The following is a 20,378-nucleotide window of genomic DNA, read 5'->3' as shown; positions in this document are numbered from 1 at the left end:
AAACCGTGTCCAAAAAACCACCCTCAGCTAAGAATCACCTCGACCGGAGCCTTCAAGAACCTTGGTCGAGATCCCCCGATGCAGTTACAGAAGAAACCACGGTCTCTCTAAGCCCACACTGCCATCGTCTCGCCTCTGCCGGGTCTGGAGAGAACAAGACTCACCATCGCCATCATGAAATCGAAATTTCGCCTTACCGGGTCTCTCCTCAAGTGTCGGAGGCCCTCGCTCCATTGTAAGTTGAGCCTTAAGTATTAAATTCAAACATTTATATTAAACATATAATTTTAAGACGTAATAATTTCAGCTTTTTTCTTTTAATTCTTAACACACCCATCACCATATATCATTTTGTTTTTTCAACAAAAATTTGTTCTCATAGAAACAAATAATGATTTTAGTCTGAATGATGTGCCAAAGGCACATGACAATTTTGACTAAAGTTGTAACAAATCATATTCATCTCACAACAGTCATCATTCTAACACGTGAAGTGAAACTTAGCTAAAGTTGAATCAAACACAGTTTTATATGACACAAAATTAAAATACAGTAAAATGAATGAAATATATACACCCAAAATGTGAAAAAAAGAAAAAAGGGAAAAGCAAAACAAGCCTGGAGCACGAACTGGTTCGATTTATTTATCTGTGAATTAGAAAAAAGGTTTCTTTTATATTTTGGTTTCCTGTATTTCTCTGGGTAAGCTCTGAGAGAAAAGGACCAAACCAAACACAAAAGAAAAACCATGATCTCATTTTAGAGCAAACCATGAGGAACAACAACAACAACAACAAGAGCAATCAAAGCTCTGGCGGAGAAGAGCATCACTCCCAAACCCCTGAATCAAGATTCAACCAGACCCTCAGAAATGTTCAAGGGTACCCAATTTTCATCTCACTTCTCATTTCTTACTCATTTTGGGTTTGCTCTTCATCAGATTTGAAAACCCATTTCGATAAAAAGCTTCTGTCTTTTGTATAATTAGAATGTCCAGCACCCTAAAGCATAGATTTTTGATTTCCAAAATTCCAAGAGGTTGAGACAATTGTTGATTTGGAATGTATTAGATAACAATCAGTGGAAAAAATTCATTTGATTTGCGAAATGTTTGTACTTGATTGGAGAAATTGAGTGCTCTGCTCTTTTCTGGTTTGGTGGGAAAATGTGGCAATACAGAAGCAATCAGGCAATGTAAATCTAGAGTTTGATTTTATTGGTGCAATGTAAAATTGATGTCATATAGCAAGAATTCGGTGATGGTAGATTCGATTCGATGATACTAGATTTGAGTTTATAAACTGGATAGCAGCTATCGAATTAGTTTTTTGCTGAACAAAATCAAATGTGTTGTTTGTAATGTTAGCTTAATATTTATTTATTTATTTGATTGTATTTTTTCTGCTGTTCTAGGTTGCTCAAAGGTCGCAGTATGCCGGGGAAAGTGTTACTGACTAGGAGATCAGAGCTGGTAGATCATTCAAACTCACAAGAACCAGCGCTAAATTATGAGAGGAGCTTCTCATACAATGATGCTGAAACAAGTGATAGCATATCTAAGGCATTGGAGGTTTAATATTGATATGCTTTTTGTCTAATAAATTTTGAAAAACATAGGAATTTGATCAGAGTGCAAAAATTGATTCTTTACTTCTAAACTAGGAAGCATTTGAGAGCCCAAGTGAGCCGAACACCAATGAAAATGTAAATAAGTTGAAATCATCAGCCTCGAATGTTGAGAATACTTCCAAAGGAGCTCAGAAATCCGTTATTGGTGCTAGAGCAACTGATTCTGCTCGAGTTATGAAGTTCACAAAGGTCCTTTCTGGGACAACAGTCATATTAGGTATGACGACATTTTCTTTACACTTGTCTGTCATTTCTTTCTCCCTCATATATATTGATATAAAGGTAAAATGTTTTTGCTGGGTATCTTCTGGGTGGTACTTGGATACTGGTTATTGTGTGTCCTTTTATTTATTAATTGCTATGATATATTGAAGTATACTTCTTTGAGAAGTTTTAAGCACAGATGAATTACATTTCAGCTGCTGCTTCCATAAAAGTCTTGTCTCAAACTTTAAAAACAATGGAAAAGATGATGATCATTATTTTCATCCTCCCTCTTTGCATGTAGACTAACATTTCCCCTCCTTTTAATTGTCTAACAAGTATTACTCTGCCATAATCCATAATCCAAATAAATATCCTTACACAGTACTTTAGCCTTCCAAATCAGGTGATATAGGTTCAAAAATGGGAGGGAGTTGAAAGACGACTCATCAATCTACCTACTTATAATAAGATCTACACAAAGGGCCAAAACCTGAAGTTTCCAGTACTATTGTTTTCCAACTTTTAATTGTCCACTCTCAATCAAAGAGAGTAAAGAAGAAGGAGCCCCTTGGTTCTAGTCATTCACATATGGATAGATATTAAAGTTCCAGCTTTTTGGAAAAGAAAAAAAAGGGAGACTTAAAGAGTTATTGACAATTGATATCTTATTGATACTTTATGAGAGCTAGATAATCTATAAACGCATGCCAAATCCCCTTAAACCACCAGACTTCCCAAACCTAATATGCTCCCCACCTCCTGCAGTCCTACTGCTAGACAAACATAAGCAGAGATATAAGTGATACCCTGAGATCTCGGGTTTTGTGTGTTGCATTTTAGACCATTTTCTGTATTGTCCTAACACTGTGATCTGTGGGCTCATAAACTTAATTCTCAATTCCTACGCTTGTTAATTATTCTGGTATAATGAAGCATTTGATTTTGGTTTCCCAGGTTACTCTTTTGATAAATCTATTTCCTCAGCAAATTGCCTTTTAGTGCTGATGGAACTGTGGTGTTCTTTTTTGATTATTTGGTGTAGAGAAGTTGCATGAGTTGGCTTGGAGTGGCATACCACCATATATGCGACCTGATGTGTGGAGGCTTCTTTTGGTAAGCTCGATGCTTTGACACTCCTAGAAGCAATATGAAAAGATCTGGATTTATGGAACTTCGATACATATTTAGCTTTTTTAGACGACAAAAATATAGAACTATTGACTATTTAGCTGGTAGAAGAAGGACAAATAGCAAGCGGGTCAGCAATACACGTGAACAGTAATATACTCTTTTTATGGCTCCATTTGGTATACTAGGCTTGTGAAAGGCCTGAAGGCTAGTAAAGCTCCCTAATCTGGAATCTGATAAAAGAAATTGGTTCTGTACTCACCAGGTGATAGGGAGCATTAATGATATAGAACGTGCAAGGTTGTCCTTGTGGCCCCATTATATTTGCTGGCTTTTGTGATTTCTTAATGCAATATCAGTTTATGTGTTACAACATCCATGTGCAATGGGGACATATATGTTTGGTTCCATTCAGTTGTATCCAATGTTCAGCCATGCTTTGAACCTGAGGTCTTATGAATATGTGACTTCCTTCCTTCACTTTTCTGTTAATTTTTTTTATTTCTTATAAAAAAATGTTTGGGTAATTGGCATTGAAATTCCTAAATTTGTATTGAAATTAGCATCTGGTCTTAAGAAGAGGCTAATTTTATTTGACCTTTTGTTAACCTGGGTTGCCTTTATCTGTTCGATGTTGTTGCTTGTTTGAAATTAAAATATGAACTTACAACAGGGATATGCACCATCTAATTCAGATAGAAGGGAGGGAGTTCTAAGAAGGAAGCGCCTTGAGTATCTTGACAGTGTTTCTCAGTATTATGACATTCCGGATACTGAGCGTTCAGATGATGAGATAAACATGCTTCGTCAGGTGCTTATTTAATGTATAATTATTAACCTTGCTTGATGCAAATATGCTCTTTCCTGGTTTTGACAATTACAGTTTTTATCCTTGTTAGATTGCTGTTGATTGCCCAAGAACCGTGCCAGATGTGTCTTTTTTTCAGCAAGAACAAGTCCAGAAATCCTTGGAGCGCATCCTTTACACATGGTTACCTACTTCTTCTCACTTGCTTTCTTGTTTTCATTCAAGGTTGCATAAATTTTGCATGTAACTGGTTGTGCTATGCTTTCATCCATTTGGTGTGCTGATAACTAAGAATAAAGTGTAAATTCTGCTACTGTTTAACGGGGTATGGTTTATGTAGGAATTCCAGACCAATTCTCATATTTGTAGGGTTCATCCAAACAGCTTTGGTACATTAGAATATAAGACACATTTTCTTTCTGCATCATTGCCCTTTTCAGTGCCTTGCATCAGCCTGAAAACCAGTGCATTTCCATGTCAATAATGCTTAACAGCTCTCATTTTCAGATGTTTTTTAATTACGTGTCAAATGTCAAGGACAATCTCTTTATGTGCCCTATAGGGTACCAAAGTAGTTCTAGCCTCAAACTGTCTCTGCCTGTGCTAGTACTGCTAAGTTGATAGTGACTTGTTTGGGTTTACATGTACCACAAACTCTATTCCCTATATATTGGGAGGTTTAATGTTGTTGACATTGTACATTAAGAGGACTGCTAGGGGGTATGATTCTCATACTGTAATTCTGACTTATGCCAACATATTTAATGATGCCAAAAATTGGACCAACTAGGGATTTTATGGAGAAGGAAGATTACTATCACAGTGCTAGTTAATTACATGGTTCTCCCTTAATTGGGCTACGTCCACTGAATGGTCTAATATTGTTACTATAATTCTAGATGCTTTGTGTTACAATGGGTGTGGCCGGTTGTAGGTGTGAACCATGCATGCATAAATCGTGAGTAGTAACAGACCTCTTGTACTCTAATGACGAGCCTCAGTTAAGTGAAGATCTTTTTTGGCCCTCATTTTCCCCAAATTGAGAGCCTTAGCCAGCCTATAAATCCTGGTACCTTGATAATTAGTCTGTTCTAGTTCTCTATATAATTTAGGATTACTATAGGACAACAATGTGTACCACGTGCGTTATTCCTGTGTCCAAGTTCATTATGCAATGCTAATTATATATAAATAAACTGTTATGTGCGTAAAAGATAATGCCAATATATACTATGCTTTCTTGATTAATGTTTTGAGCATCTATTGGACTCCAATAATGATTTATATATGGAATATGATTTCCAGATGCCATCATATAGAATTTTTTTTCTTTTGTATATTTATTTAACTCTTATGATTATGGGTTATGTCTGTAAACCTACTTCTCCTAATGTCTTTCAGGGCCATTCGACATCCTGCAAGTGGCTATGTTCAGGGAATAAATGATCTAGTTACTCCCTTTCTTGTGGTTTTCTTGTCAGAATACTTGGACGGTAGTGTGGATAGTTGGTCAATCTCCGATCTGTCTACCGATCAAATATGTATAGTAGAAGCTGATTGCTATTGGTGCCTATCAAAGCTACTTGATGGTATGCAAGACCATTACACATTTGCTCAGCCAGGGATCCAGAGGCTTGTGTTTAAGTTAAAGGAATTGGTCAGGCGGATTGATGGTAAACCCCTTTTTTTTCCTTTTTGTTTGTTCTGCTTCTTTCACCCTTTCTCTTGCATGAATATTTTAAGATGCTGGTGTTGTTAAAGGACAGACCAACTCTTGCTTATATAATACAGACTTTCATGTATAATATCTTCAAGAAATGGCAATTCCTCAAACTCTGCGATGCAAGAAACATGTCAAAATTCTTTTATCAGCTTTCATGTGTTTACTCTTTATCTTTTCCCTTGTTGCACTAGAACCTGTATCTAGACATGTGGAGGAGCAAGGGCTGGAATTTCTTCAGTTTGCTTTCCGGTGGTTCAACTGTCTTTTAATACGTGAGGTTTGTTTCTAGAGATTTATTCTCTGTAGTTTTCTCTATCTTCAATAATTCATTTGCTGTGTACAAAGTGATAATAAATTTGGTTAGTTTGTGTGATTGAAATTTGGCCAGGACCTTGTGCTTTCATCATTTATTGCACAGTGCTAACGGCATTTTTTTTTTCTTGCCCTGTTTAGATTCCCTTCCATCTTATTTCCCGTCTGTGGGATACATATCTTGCTGAAGGAGATGCATTGCCAGATTTCCTTGTGTATATTTTTGCCAGTTTTCTTTTAACGGTAAGATCAAATGTTACTCGGGTATAATTTCCTTGTGTACATGTTTATATATATTAGTTGCAACATAAAGAAATCTGTCTATTTATCAGACTTTTATTGAAATGTGTCTATTGTTAGGCTTTAATAAGAAAGAGTGTCTATGAATTTATTTTTCCATCAACAATGTGTTTTCTGTGCCTATTTGATAAATGGTGGTGGGAGGGTGGCATGTTTGGCAGCAATGCTTTATTCATGGAAAAAAATTAATAAAAGGCTCTCACCATAGATGATAAAAACAATCTCAGTTTTAAGTCCCTGTATAGAAGGTTTTGAAGAATTCTTTTATATGCAGTCACAGCATGCAGTATGTTCAACACTGTAGACCACTTTTATTTTAACACATACAGCAGACATCCATTCTTTCTTCTTAAGTGAACCTGCCCTTTTACCTCTCGTTTCTTTTGGTTGGTTGTATTTATAACCCCAGACTTGCTCAGTTAGTCCCACTTATTTGTTTCTCTATATATTTTAACCTGCTGATGCAATCTATCCCTTTATTTGGATAGATGGGAACCCAAAGGGCTCAAAGTGCAATCTATCCCTTTGAAGAAAAAAATATGTAGTATTTTCCTCTGTGGCACCGTTAATTCTTTGATTGCCATAGCCAACTACCTGTGCTGGTTTTTTTTTTTTTTTTTCCATGCCATTCAGCATATTATAGGGCATTCTGAACGTCAAAATGTTAATGGCTAAAAATGTCATCGGAGGAACTGAAGAAAATTGATGGACCTGATGAGTAAATTTGTGGCTTGGCTTCTAATGAAAAGATCCTATTTTTCTGATGGTAAAATTGCCATCTAAGCAAGGGTACTAAACTGTATTATTTGGCCATATATCCCTTTTTCTGTTACTGTCATAAATCCATGGTCTGCTTAATTTGCATTAGATTTTGATTTGGCAATGGGGGAATGGATGTCAAATGTCAATAACTTACTTTTAATGCGCTGTGATTTGATTCAGTGGTCAGAGGAGCTCAAGAAGCTTGATTTCCAAGAATTGGTCATGTTTCTTCAACACCTACCAACTAATAACTGGACGGACCAGGAACTCGAGATGGTGCTTTCAAGAGCTTTCATGTGGCACAGTATGTTCAACAGCTCTCCCAGACATTTAGCCACCGGCTGAAAAGGAACTCATATACTCTTATCTATCATCAGTTTTCGAGATTTTTTGTCCCTTCCAGTTTCTGTTCTTTTTCCTTCCCAACAATCGTTTTCTGTTCCCATGATATTGCGAATCATGTGTCTGTAATATTTGTATTTTCGAGCATTTCTTGTAGATTTCTTTGACAAATGGTGAAACAGAAATATGAATGATATATTCTTATTTCTTTGAATGGAGCTGTGGGAATTTGTAATTTGTAATCCAATATTTCGCACAATTGTTTATATATGTTTCCCCGAGTCCTTTGTTATAGTAAACTGAAATATCGTAGCTACCTTTTGGAGCCATCAATATGTACAGGTTCTGAGTTCTTAACATGGAAGTTTATGCACTATCTACTTTATTTATTAAAAAAATTGATCATGTGAAATTTGGAAGTAAAGGAACAAATATAAACAGTAAGTTTTAAAGAAATTTGAGATGAGTAGTTTGTAGTTTAGTAGTGGTATGCAGAGACGACAGAGTGCTGCTACCCTTCTTAACCCAACTCCTGACTCTAATACTGTGCAACTTATTTTAAGGTCATCTGCTTTGTGTGGCTTCCTAACACTAGCTGGTTTTAAGGTTTTGTACATTTTGCAAACTTAATTTACCTTTTATTTATATTCTCACAAAACTTGAGTTGCTTAAAACAGATAATTTGAACCATTTACGTGATAATGTAGATTTGACATGCTCTTTTGTTGTACTCACAAAAAGTAATGATAAAGGTTCGAATCCTAACTTATCCTAAACCATTTCTTAATGTCATAACAATATGGGAAAAAAAAACAAATTTCTCCAACGAAATATACTTGATAGATCATACTTTTACCACAACAAGAAACGAGAAACATGCAAAGGAAACTGTAACCCTCTTGCAATCAAACTCAATCCTTCCTCATCAACTTTGAGCTTCTTCAACAACTCATACAGTACACACCCCCATTAAGTTTCCAATACAACCGTTTTTTTGAAATTAAAAATTAAACAAAATACGACCGTTAGGTCGCTATGATCATGCCACTTGTAAGTTTTATACAGCATGCAATCAAGCCACCTAAATTTTAAACGTACGTCCCTTATCATGTTCACACAGGCTTTTCGCAACGGTAAAAGTCCTTGTGCCAAGTCTTTATAACCCAAGCCACCCCCAACTTCAGTTTCCAATCTCTAATTTTCTTTCTCTGTGAGTCTGCATCAAATTCTATCACTTTCACTGCAGATATAACACTTCTTTGATCATATTAGTCCTGTGATCTAGCTTGGTTCGGTTTCTGATTTTCTCTCATGGAGTTGGGGAGATTTCTATGCCTGTTCTTGGTTTGCTTGACGTGTTTTCTCTCTGCAACAGAAGGATCCAAGTTTTACGTTGGTGGGAGAGACGGGTGGGTTTTGAAACCATCTGAGAGTTACAACCACTGGGCTGAGAGGAATAGGTTCCTAGTCAATGACACTCTCTGTAAGATACGCTTAACTCTCTCTCTCTCTCTCTCAATTCTTCTTTGCGACTTATGAGTCCGATCATGTATTTATGTCTAAAATGAAAACTTTTTCTTATTTTCATACTGTGGTTCTTCGGCTAAATTTAGTTCGTTGAATAGTCAGCTCATGTTGTGTTGATATTGTGCTTATGTCCCGCGACCTTTGGATTAATTTGGTTTGTTCAATTTTGTAATTATTGTTTTGATGGACGAAAATATATGTGACAGATTTCAAGTACAACAAAGGATCGGACTCGGTTCTGGTGGTGAACAAGGACAGTTTCTACAACTGCAACACAAGCAACCCTATTCAGAAACTGGATGACGGCAATTCCGAGTTCAAGTTTGATAGGTCTGGACCATTCTATTTCATCAGTGGACAAGATGGTAACTGCGCAAAGGGTCAGAAACTAATTATCATAGTTCTCGCCGTCAGGCACCGCCAAACTCCTCCGGCTCAGCCTCCTATGGCGGCGCCACCACAAGGCTCAGCGCCAGCACCTGTACCATCAAAAGGCTCAGCCCCAGCTGCCGCACCATCAGGTCCAGCATCAACACCCTCACATGCGCCAAGTACTACCCCAATAACAACTCCAGTTCCAGCTCCATCAAAAGGCTCAACCCCAGCTGCCGCACCATCAGGTCCATCATCATCACCCTCACTTGCGCCAAGTACTACCCCAATAACATCTCCAGTTCCAGCTCCGGCCGCCGCTACTACTCCAACCTCGTCTCCTCCTAGCCCGGTGGGGCCCGAACCGACACCGTCCGGAGCTGCTCCTTCCGGGGAAGTGACGTCACCTCCACCGGGGTCGAACCAGGCATCGACAGCACCGAATCAAAACGGAGCGTATGGTGTAACGGCATCGAGCGTGTTGGTGTCTTCGGTTGTTGTTTTGGTCAGTTTGGCTCTTATGAGCAGCTTTTATTAGGTCAAATAAATGGAATAAATTTAGTTCTTAAATTTTAGTGGCATTTTTTTTCATTCCATTAGGATTGTTTTTTGTTTGCTGGGATCATATCTGTGTGTTGAGAGGTGTGAGAGAGGATTATTTTGGGTCCATTATTATTTGTTTATTGTTGTACAAGTTATCAATGGACATGGGATTTGGTTTTATCGATCACTTTTATGTATATTTGTACAAGTTATCATTTCGTTCCATTTGGATTTGGTTTTATCGATCACTTTTATGTATATTTGTACAAGTTATCATTTCGTTCCATTTGGATTTGGTTTTATCGATCACTTTTATGTATACTTTTATGTCTTTTCATTATCCTATTGATACTTCATTAAATTTGACAAGGACTAGAAAGAAAAGCGTAGTCCTTTACACAACTTGTGACGAGGCATAGTTCCACATCATATAGAATACAGAAGATAACATAATTAAAACGGTTGCAATTATATTTGTAACAAACAAATTAATACAGGCAGGGTAGACTTGTCCCTCACAATTTCTTAAAAACTGTCTCTTAAGTGAGCTGTAGCCTCACAATGAGGGAGGGTGAAAATATTTTTTAGGGTTTTCATTACATATACTCCAAGATAAATTGCATCTTAATTAGTAAAACAATTCACGTTATTTATTTTGTTTCATGTATTTCTTGCTAGTGTTAATCATGTATTTATGATCTTGACCAAATGAGCAGTTAGTTTTTATGTAATGATTTTTTTTTTTGCATGGTCCCAAAATTGAATCACCCTCCCTTATGAGACCAAAAAAATTAATTATGAAAAAAAATCTCTCCTGAAAGTTAAACATATTTGGGTTAAATGAAATTTGATCGGTGGCCGAGGTCGACTTTTCATGATCATTATTCTAGTTCCGTCGTTTGATCCTAAATTTAATTAGTGGCCAGTGTTGGTGATTCTTGGTACTTTGGTAGATATTGCTTTTAGCATGAGTTTCCAACTCAAATTATTTTATAATTGATGATGGCCTTGTTTTTCTTATTAGGAGTGAAAGCTGAAAATGCGTGAGTTAAAATGGTTTAAATACGACATTTAGGTGAGAATTTTTTATTCCATAGAAAGAGCGTTATGTGTAGGTCTCAAAAGCTAAAGCACCAAATGGAGATGAAACTAGATTTCGTGAATCAATCAAAAAAGGAAAGCGAAGGGGTAAATTAAGGTGGAAAAAGCAGATAAAAAGTGGCTTTGGGGAATAAGGGAATTATTGAAGAGAGGCTGGGTCTAATAAATATTTATTATAGCTGCCTAATAATATATTATGCATGGATGCCTCAATCAGTGACACCTGATCGAAAACCATCAGTCTTTGACTGAAAGATTTGCCCCTCTCCTAGTCTTGCACTCAGTCATTGCAGACTTTCCAATCATACAAAACTAAGGTGCGTGGCATATGGTGAGGCCATATCCTATGATGCCTTTTCAATTTCTAAAAGTATACACATTTTTTACGCGGACTGTCGGAAAGACCAACTGTATTAGTCTCCGGATAATCTTTTAATAATCAGAGGATTTTTGGCCGACAATAGTAAAAAAGAATTTTATTATTCGTTAGAAATATATTAAAACTTGAGACTTTATCCAATGTTATAGAGGGAAGCTTTTTAATTTAAACGTGCGACGACACCATAATATATATTAGTTTGATCCATTGGATAACTGGATAACGGATAGAAACATTATCCTAACAGTCTAACTAGGATTTCATTATAATGGAACAGGCTAGTGATTCTAACTAGCCTGGCTTTCGTTTTCGAAGAGTAGTACGTTAAAGCTTTCGTTTTCGAAGAGTAGACCGTGCTAGGGTGTGATTCATTTGCTCTATGTCGGCAAGAACTACCCAAATTATGAATATACACGTGGTACATATATGCTTTAATTAAATGCTTTTCTAATTAGAAACCATAGACGGGTAGGCCAAGTCTATAGAGATCGATTCCAACCAATAACTCTTCCTCCATCTACGCGAGAGAGAGAGAGAGAGTAACTTGGACAAACGTTTCTAAAACCTAAGTAGTTTTGTTGTAACCTATATACAATTAAATGCAAACATATATGGCTCATCTGTATCACATTTTGATTGAGGAATGCAATTTGTCTAGAATCTCTATCCTGAATTTGCAACCCAAGTAATTGTGCTTATATTTTCTGTGCTGATATTATATTAAATGTTATATTATATTTTTTGCAATTGTGTTCATCTGACAGTGATCACAAACTTTAATATAAATTATATACCAAGTGATGATCAAATTGATTTTCTTCTTCAACATGCAACATGGCATTTTCGATAAAATGTCAAATCAATTTTATGAGCTGTGCGTAAATCCAAAAATTATTCTGAACACCTTGATAATGTAAGGAAAGTTCCTGATATGTTTCCAGTTGCATATTCCTCAAGGAAACCCCTATTCAACAAGACAATGATATTCATCAAATAAACAATCTCGTGGGAAGTCTCTGACATTCTGAAGTTCGACCGAGAAAGCTTTCGAAAGGCCAATAGACCTAATACACATGGCATGTGTACACACACCTGCTATGCTCTTTGAGTCTCAACCCTTGTGATTGCTGAACCTCCGAGGCATTTCACTTGATTGACTATGTGATCCTTTCTGTTTCAAAAGAAAGTTTGGGATCCAATAGTGTTGTGCCATGTTGATAAGGCATTAAGGCATTGGACTGGACTTCCATATTTGAATTTGAACTATTCGAAGATTTTCTTTCTTACAAATTCTGAGACGCACCGTCACTTTGACAAGATAGTTATTTGCTTCTCATTTACATCAATCAATGTCCCACTAGCCTCAAAATTGGAACAGATTAAGAAGAGCTGTATGGAGGGAAATGAACTAAACAATACACACAAGCAGGAAAAATGTAGTTCAACCAAATTATACGTAATAACAGCAAGAAGAGCCGATCCACGTTTTTCAGTCACAAAAATAGCTGGAAGATCATTAAAAGAACCACCATCTCCGTTGTCGGCTCCTCTGCAAGAAAAAGGGAAAGTTAGCAGTGCTGGATAAGTACATATTCATATTTCCATAAGGCGAGTAATTAAGTATGAAATTTGTATACTATTTTCATGCGTTAAAATGTGGGTCTTAGGTTGAGCATTCATGAACCAAGTATACAAAAGCTAACCATCAGTATTTGAAAAGATGCCAACCATTAAATTCTAGAATATTTGACCAAAGGAATTTTCTAGAATAGAGCGCTCAGTTGGACGTTCAGACATAGAGAATTCCAAAAGGGAGCACTGGAATACAATGAAAGGAGGTTCTTCACATAACATGATTCGACGTACAAGACTTTCTTAAACATAGTTTACACTTTCAATGTTACATGTCAAGTCAAATTCACCCTAGTAGTAAAGTCCAAAGTCCAAGAGAGATTACTTAGGGAAGTGGAATGAGAAAAGAAATTTAAAAGAAGCAATCAATCCCTAAAATGATTAACATTAGGAGGCAGGGTCATAGTGGAGCAATAGCTTAAAGATGATGAGCCGAGCCATAACTAAATGAGCAAGAAGTTGAACGTCGTAAGAATTGATAAATAGATATAATCTACACATTCTCTATTACTATAAGTAATAATAAACAATATATTATGATGTTGTGTGTGTGTGTGTTTTCAAAGATACCTAGTAATAGGATTCTTTCTTAGTTTTTTTTACAGTAATAGAGTTCTCTATATAAGCATTTTTGCAATGTATATTCAGAATAAGTTAATGCTTGCCAAGAGTTAATATAAGAATGATAAGAAAAAGTGATAAAACCTTCTGATTCTGTTCTTGTGGTGGTAGTATAATAGGCTGAGAGAGGGTCCCACTGTCGATCTTCTGCATGTATGGCCGTACCTTCTCCGCCAACATCTCATTCAACTGACCATCAAAATGAATATATAAGGTCATTTTACTGAAGAATAACAGCTAACAAATAAACAATCACTAGAGAAAAGACGGAGCTTCCATAGAAATTAAGGGCAGTATTTGTTAAAATGAGTTCAGGCATGTGCAATGTACATAGTTTGTGTGATTCTGATCCTCTAGATTTCTTGACCTGTAGTTTCATTCTCTCAATACTTCCAGGTCATTATCTATTACGAAATCTTTTTCTTATATATATCTCAAAAACTCTTCATGCCAGGAGTCCATTGGTCATTGCTTGGCACTTGCATTTCCCACCCAGATTATTCGTGCGAGTGTTGGGAGATACAAGATAATGTTACTACATTTGCATGACTAAAACAGTATAGTAGTGCATGCCTCATTCCAATTTTTGCAGTGGATACTATTTTTGCTTCGATTCCTATGTATCTCTTGAGCTCCTTAAGGAAGAGGAAAAAGGAAAAGCAAGTCCATTAACTTCCATTAGTACATAAGACTGAAAGTTACAAACCTTTTCTTGACGCCATTTAGTCTCCCATTGTGCATCCAAAATTTTGTCAGCGATTTCTCGCTGAGCATTAAGAAGAACGGTCATTTCATAAAACTTTCCAGGATCTTTGAGATCCTCCTTGCTCCAGGAAGATGCATCCAATGGAAGGTCCAGTTCCTGTTAATGCTCTAACAGTTAGTTCATAACTATCCACATTAGGTTATGCATCTTCCTCTTCTTTCTGCCTGACAGATAAAAGAATAAAATCCAATATGTAGTCATAGGATAGGTTACGTACACCCCAATTTTGTGGCCTTGCTGGAGGATTTAGTTTCATGACTTCTGCTTCAAGTGCCTTCTTCGCTTTATAGAAAGGGATATTTTTTACAATAACAGGATCATCCCTTGCACGAGCAGGATCTATGGAGATCAAGGCCTATCAAGTAATTATATATCAAGGAACTTTCTCAAATGAAAAGCAAAGAATAAAAAATGAAATAAAAATTTATAGGAAACTGCAGAAACTATGCATTTTTAAAATGTATGAATTCAATTATCAACGTATCTAGTTTTGACTAAATCAAAAAGTACACACCAGATGGCTATAAGATATTGCCTCACCACCAAATTATGAAAGAGATCTATAAAGGACATTGGAGCTGTAGCTTAGAGAGAGAAATCTTTTATAAAATTAAGAAGAAAAGGCAAGAGGAGCTGATAAAATGGGGCCAAGGCCAATAAGATATCAAGTTTTCTTCGTGAATTTCCACTAACTATATGTCAGCCATATTAACTTGATATCTATCCAACAAATTTTTCAATTGGACCATGGATCGCATTTTCAGTCACTATAGTAAATTCTGCCAAAAAAGGTAAGTACACCTTAAATCATGCAGAAAGATCAAGCTCATATTCAAAAGAATGTGCGACTAAAAGTTCCATTATACAGTAAATTTCTTACTTCCTGCAAGTGCTCCCAGCCAGGTTTTCGCTTGGCCACCACATCACGAAGTTGATCATACCGCATAGATTCCTAACCGAGACGCAGAAACAAGGTAATAGAGTAAGGCAATATCACAATTTTGTTTTAATGAACTACTGAAACAATGACAAATGCCTGTGGAAAACGGGATATTATCAAGGCAAAGCTTACAAGAATTGGGTTTTCCTTTTTATTTTATTTTTAAGAAAAGAGGCATAATCTTCTTCAAACCAAGGGAAAGCTTACATTTTGTAAGTATCTTTAATTATCATTTATAAGGCAACTGAATTTTCCCATCACAATATGATAAGAAACAAGATAATAGTCATGATACTAGGTTGTGTATCAAAAACTATTAGATATACAACATTTATGAATCAAAAACCTTGTATTGCCACCAAAGTTTTTGTTTGACATCATCATCATAGTCGTAACCACCCACAACCCGAGGCAAGGTAAATAGCCAAAATGCAGCAATGCTGGGATCTTTCATGCTGTCAACTATATGCTGAAACAGATCAATAACAGAATATCAGATAAGATCAGGATGTCAAAGTTGATTTTTCGTTGCAGCATCATACTAACATTAATTCTATTCCTTTCTATGCATAAAAACAGAAATTATAAGAAGTTTCATTTACTTAGCATATACAAAGTATTTATACATATATACACACCAAAATTATATAGAGACTAGAAAAGAAGGCCAACAATAGTAACTGGAGGAATACAAAACATTGATCTTCAAACATATATGTCCTTGATATTTCTAAGACTGTTAGCAGCTAACAACCATAACAACAAAAAAGTAATACCGTATTTGAAGACTATTATAACCACCCTTGATGACATGGATCTCTTAAACAATAGAAGACAGGATGACACAGGCAACGGCTAAATTCCTTCATGGATACTAAACTTTGCTATGCTAGTAAATATTCTAGCTACTAATTATACACATCAAAACAGAAACACTTCTCACTAAAAATAATAGCGGATGATATGATACTAGCCTCATAAGGGTAGTCCATCTTCTTCATAACATTGTAGGCTTTCCAGGGAGGCTCCATTATCTGCAAGTATACAGAAAACAACAAACAAGGGTATAAGGATGGAAGCATTACTGAAGATTCATGGATGAAATAAGAGAACATGATATATAATTTACCCCAAATGCTTTGAACTGAACTTCCTTTTTCCATAAAACAAATTTTTGTTAATTTAAATTTTAAAATACATATGGAATGACACATCCACAAAGGGGCACAGGCCCTCCTTCCTGCATACTACACATCATTTTTTACTGAAGGCTAGATATAATCAGCTGCCAAAGAAATTGCTGTAGAATAATAATTTTGATTGATCAATGTAATGCAGTAGTACCCTTTTTGGAAACCCAAGAATAAGCAAAGATGTAATTTAATAGTCCAAGTCAGCAAAAGTAGAGTGTTTCCAAGATTTGATGTTAAATTTGATTAAGAATACTTATTTGACTCTAGCGTTTTTAACAAAAATCTAAGAAGTCTTAATGTCTTTCAGTTCTCCAAGGGTCCATAGTTATTTAATGAGTCTGTCTGAGATGTATTTGAAGCCTATACATGCTTTGTAGATGGAATGAACAAAAACAGGATGTTGTTCAAGGCTCCTCCTACCTTGTTCTCTCCTCCATTTGTTATCTATTTACTTTAGTTCTCTGAAACTACGGCAACCAAAACCTTCTCTGTCTTTTCTATTTCTTAAATTTTCTATCTTTCTATGCCCTCCATAACCATCCTCAAAGCCACCCTTGACTTACCCTACACCAGATTGAAAGAGGTTTGCTCGAAAATAACACATTGCCCTTGTATAACATATGAAATCAATCTCCAAATAGACAGCAGACAGTAAATTATAAGAGTAAATTATTCAATGTAGACAACTGTAGTAATTGGTAACCAATCAATCTTGTTCCTTGTTCTGGACTTGAAAACAATATAACTACAATGCACTTGAAAATCCTAAATCAACTCACATCATCTGCAGAGATTCTGACTTGTAATTTGTTTTTGCACTCAGGACAGCTCATTACACCCTGTAACACAATAAATATCTCATGTCATGTCTAAAGCCAGCACTCAGAAGCTGAAAGACTGGAAGAGAAGTACGATTTTACACAGAGACAAGCATATAGCATTGTGCCTAGATCACAATGAGCAATTCTAAAAAAGGAATTGTAAACTTTATAGAAGGTTGGGTTACCCACTTTTAAATCACACGAGTGTAAAATAGTTAGAAGTGTTTATCTCTGTCACACATGCTGGCGTGTGCAAACACACATTAATAGTCAAAGCACAGAGTACCAAGCTACCATTCGTTAACTGTGGCACATCACATCACCCTATTTTACGTAGGAGGCTATATTATGGAGTGCAGCCTCCTCAGTTTCTGAAATGATAGCCCCAATGGTTTGGATAAAAATACTGAATTCGATTCAAAACAGTGGAAAATTTGTGCAACTAATCAACTGTTCTTGGAGCAAATGTTTTACCGTGCCATCACAGGTCAGGCAGTCTTTAGACGGCAATGGTGTATGAAGATTTATGGCAGATGGAAGATGAACCAACTCAGCACGACTGTCAGCAATAGCATCTGCAACACATTCAGCCGTTTCCCTCTCCCCACTGCATGAGTATTCATTGGAGAAATAAGATGCTAGGCAAATATCAGAGCTTTAGCAAAACACTAGATATTTTTGCTTATTTGTGGGGCTACACATTCTATTTAAACATTATACCAGAAATTAGAATTTTTCCCTCACATATTTTGGCTAGTTGAGACTTAAAAAAAATCATAAAATACCGTTGGAAGTTGAATCATATAGCCTTAACATACTGGAGGAAGAATTATCAGTTTTTGACTGTTATCTCCACAAGTTCTGGGAAAGGGGGTACACGTGGTACGCCACATACACTAATACACTATAAACTAAACTCCTAAAGTGATTACTATGCCAAATGAGGCTACTTGCACAGCTGAGAATTCTAAGATATCAATTATTACAATACATTACTAAACAAATTCTCACACAGGCAGAGTTTATTAGCCATATTCCCTGTCTGCACAAGATTAAGAAATGCCCATAAAAATAAGTGCCAACCTTTTCAAGATTCAGCATACATTTGAAAGCCAAAAAGCTAAATATCTGGAAAATCTAAAGCTTTAAAATCTTTTAATTTTCTGATAAATGAGAGGATGTTATAGCTCATAGAGTTCCATGGTTTCAGACTTGGGAACTAAATTGAAGATAAGCTTACCTTTTCAATGTGTAATTTTTCACTTGGTAGTGCACCCTCCCTGATCCTTTGCACAAGGTACACCGCAATGCCTGCCAACCGTTGCAGGTTTCACAGTTCCTACACTTCAAAACCGTACTTGAGCAATTATGGACCATCAACTAAACTATAAAAGCCCCCCAATTAAAAACACAGGACAATATTCACTGCTAAGACCATTTTAAGTCTGATTTGTCAAATTAGGAGAACTAGATTTTGAATATAAACATGGTTTTCCACATTCACACCGAAACTCTCTAGCTGTGTACAAATTACTCCTGAATTATAAATCGCACGATGGTGACTAGTACAATGACAGAAAAAAAAAAATAGAAAGGCAGCACTAACAAAAATATATATACATATACACATACTATAATAGTTTTTATTTATTTAATTTTTTTTTTTTACCATATAGTTATTTTTACAGCATTGATCATGTTAATATCGTCTGAATGTGCAGTTTGATCAACAGTCTGGCACTCTATCGTTACAATATATGTAATGAATATACATATGATATACATTTACATATAGTAAAGAATAGGCTATACAGTGTTAGATATCATAATCTCAAGCTGAGAATATGACCATAATGAAAGACAAAGATAACCATGACAATTGAAAGACACTGAACAGTACCTCTGGCATATCACCTTCTTTCCCATCTCTAGCGCTATGTCATAAGTCCCTAGAGTAGCTACTACCTGAAATCAACCATTCCAACCATGACGAAAACCGAAACAGACTTCACCACTCAATATCAGACAACTTCCAAAGGCAGAAACAAATTGAAACCCACTTGACTGACTTACAAATACATTTCAACTAGCCCATAAACATATATAGACACCAATTCAACATCATTTCACACTAACCCAATATCCATTGACAAAAACCTATAGACCCAAAGAACCACATGAAACTAAAAGCAGCAAAATTTTCAGAATTCTATACCAAATCCATTCTCTCATCCCAAACTCACAAACCCATTAACGCATTTCCACTCAGAAGTGAAAAACCACTGTAAATTCCCAAACTTTTCACACAAAGCAAAACCCCCACACGATAAAGCTCGGAGCTTTACAAGAACTCACAAATATTGAGGCGTAAGAGAGCTTGGAAATCAACTCGGGCACGCCGAAGCCACGTTGGGCGGAGCCGGCAACGTCAATGGCGATAGTGAAAGGAGAGAGCACAAGCTTTACAGGGAACTCGAAAATGTCGATGAGCTGCTGACCATAGCGAGCTGTGAAGAGCTTGTATTGGACATCAGCAAACTTCTTGACGCTCTTTACGAGGCGGTCTTTTGACATTGTTGGAAGAGCGAGCGAGCGAGAGAGAGAGAGAGAGAGAGAGAGTGGCTTTCTAATTTGCAGAGGTGAGTGAGAGAGTTGGAATGTTGGATAATGTATTGAACTAGAGAGAAAGAGTGGATAGTCACTGATGTACTTGTGCCCAAACACTCGGCTTCAACATATTGGGCCTAGTGGCGATCTTCTCATTCCTTTCGGGCATATGACTACTAAAAATACCTTCCGGCCCACTTTTTTTTTTTTTTTTTTTTAGCGATATCGTCGCTGGTCTATACAATTATTAAGAGATAAAATACTGGGGTCCTTGAGCCATAAGAACTAATATAGGGAAAACATTCATCACTAGTCCAACAAGAAAAACAGGCTTCCTCTCGGTCTATTTATTTCAATAACAAACTAAATTATCATTTCGTTATATACTCAATTAATAAATTATAAGACCCTTGAGAGCGAAAGCTCTCGCTACCCTAGCGCCGCCAACGACAGACGGCAGAGATGTGAACCTTCCAAGCCTTCTAGCTAGCGGTTGTATCATCGACCGAGCACAGCGGCGACTCCTGCGACCGCTCCTACCTGTTTTCAGCCGAGATTTCTCAAACGCGGGGAGTCCTTGTGGGGATGGTTGATGGTGATTATTAGGCTGGGTGACTTCTGGCCACGGCCTAGGTGTGGCCGTCTTCGGCATCGATGTTTGGGCG

At 36.6% G+C, this 20,378-nt stretch overlaps 3 protein-coding genes across 3 annotated transcripts; 2 read left to right on the top strand and 1 right to left on the bottom strand.

The window, feature by feature from the left end:
* The first annotated feature begins 640 nt into the window (after positions 1 to 640).
* On the top strand, positions 641 to 7,479 carry LOC133728026 (uncharacterized). The gene is made up of 10 exons (XM_062155446.1): positions 641 to 881; positions 1,414 to 1,570; positions 1,663 to 1,846; positions 2,879 to 2,949; positions 3,638 to 3,775; positions 3,864 to 3,955; positions 5,174 to 5,445; positions 5,687 to 5,772; positions 5,949 to 6,050; positions 7,050 to 7,479. Exons 1-10 carry the CDS (start codon positions 772 to 774, stop codon positions 7,212 to 7,214), a joined length of 1,377 nt encoding a protein of 458 aa, XP_062011430.1. The 5' UTR covers positions 641 to 771; the 3' UTR covers positions 7,215 to 7,479.
* A 911-nt stretch (positions 7,480 to 8,390) lies between these two features.
* On the top strand, positions 8,391 to 9,840 carry LOC133732071 (early nodulin-like protein 4). Its single transcript, XM_062159531.1, has 2 exons — positions 8,391 to 8,694; positions 8,945 to 9,840. Exons 1-2 carry the CDS (start codon positions 8,523 to 8,525, stop codon positions 9,646 to 9,648), a joined length of 876 nt encoding a protein of 291 aa, XP_062015515.1. The 5' UTR covers positions 8,391 to 8,522; the 3' UTR covers positions 9,649 to 9,840.
* A 2,102-nt stretch (positions 9,841 to 11,942) lies between these two features.
* LOC133728025 (uncharacterized) lies at positions 11,943 to 19,757 on the bottom strand. Its single transcript, XM_062155445.1, has 12 exons — positions 19,462 to 19,757; positions 19,007 to 19,071; positions 18,347 to 18,445; positions 17,581 to 17,713; positions 17,065 to 17,124; positions 16,067 to 16,126; positions 15,439 to 15,561; positions 15,033 to 15,104; positions 14,370 to 14,507; positions 14,093 to 14,248; positions 13,471 to 13,575; positions 11,943 to 12,682 (listed from the first exon to the last, which is right to left on the bottom strand). Exons 1-12 carry the CDS (start codon positions 19,678 to 19,680, stop codon positions 12,650 to 12,652), a joined length of 1,263 nt encoding a protein of 420 aa, XP_062011429.1. The 5' UTR covers positions 19,681 to 19,757; the 3' UTR covers positions 11,943 to 12,649.
* Between the last annotated feature and the right edge of the window lie 621 nt (positions 19,758 to 20,378).

The sequence above is a fragment of the Rosa rugosa genome, chromosome 2 (genome assembly GCF_958449725.1).
Source record: "Rosa rugosa chromosome 2, drRosRugo1.1, whole genome shotgun sequence".
NCBI lineage: Eukaryota > Viridiplantae > Streptophyta > Magnoliopsida > Rosales > Rosaceae > Rosa > Rosa rugosa.
This window is presented reverse-complemented; position numbering and strand designations above follow the sequence as displayed.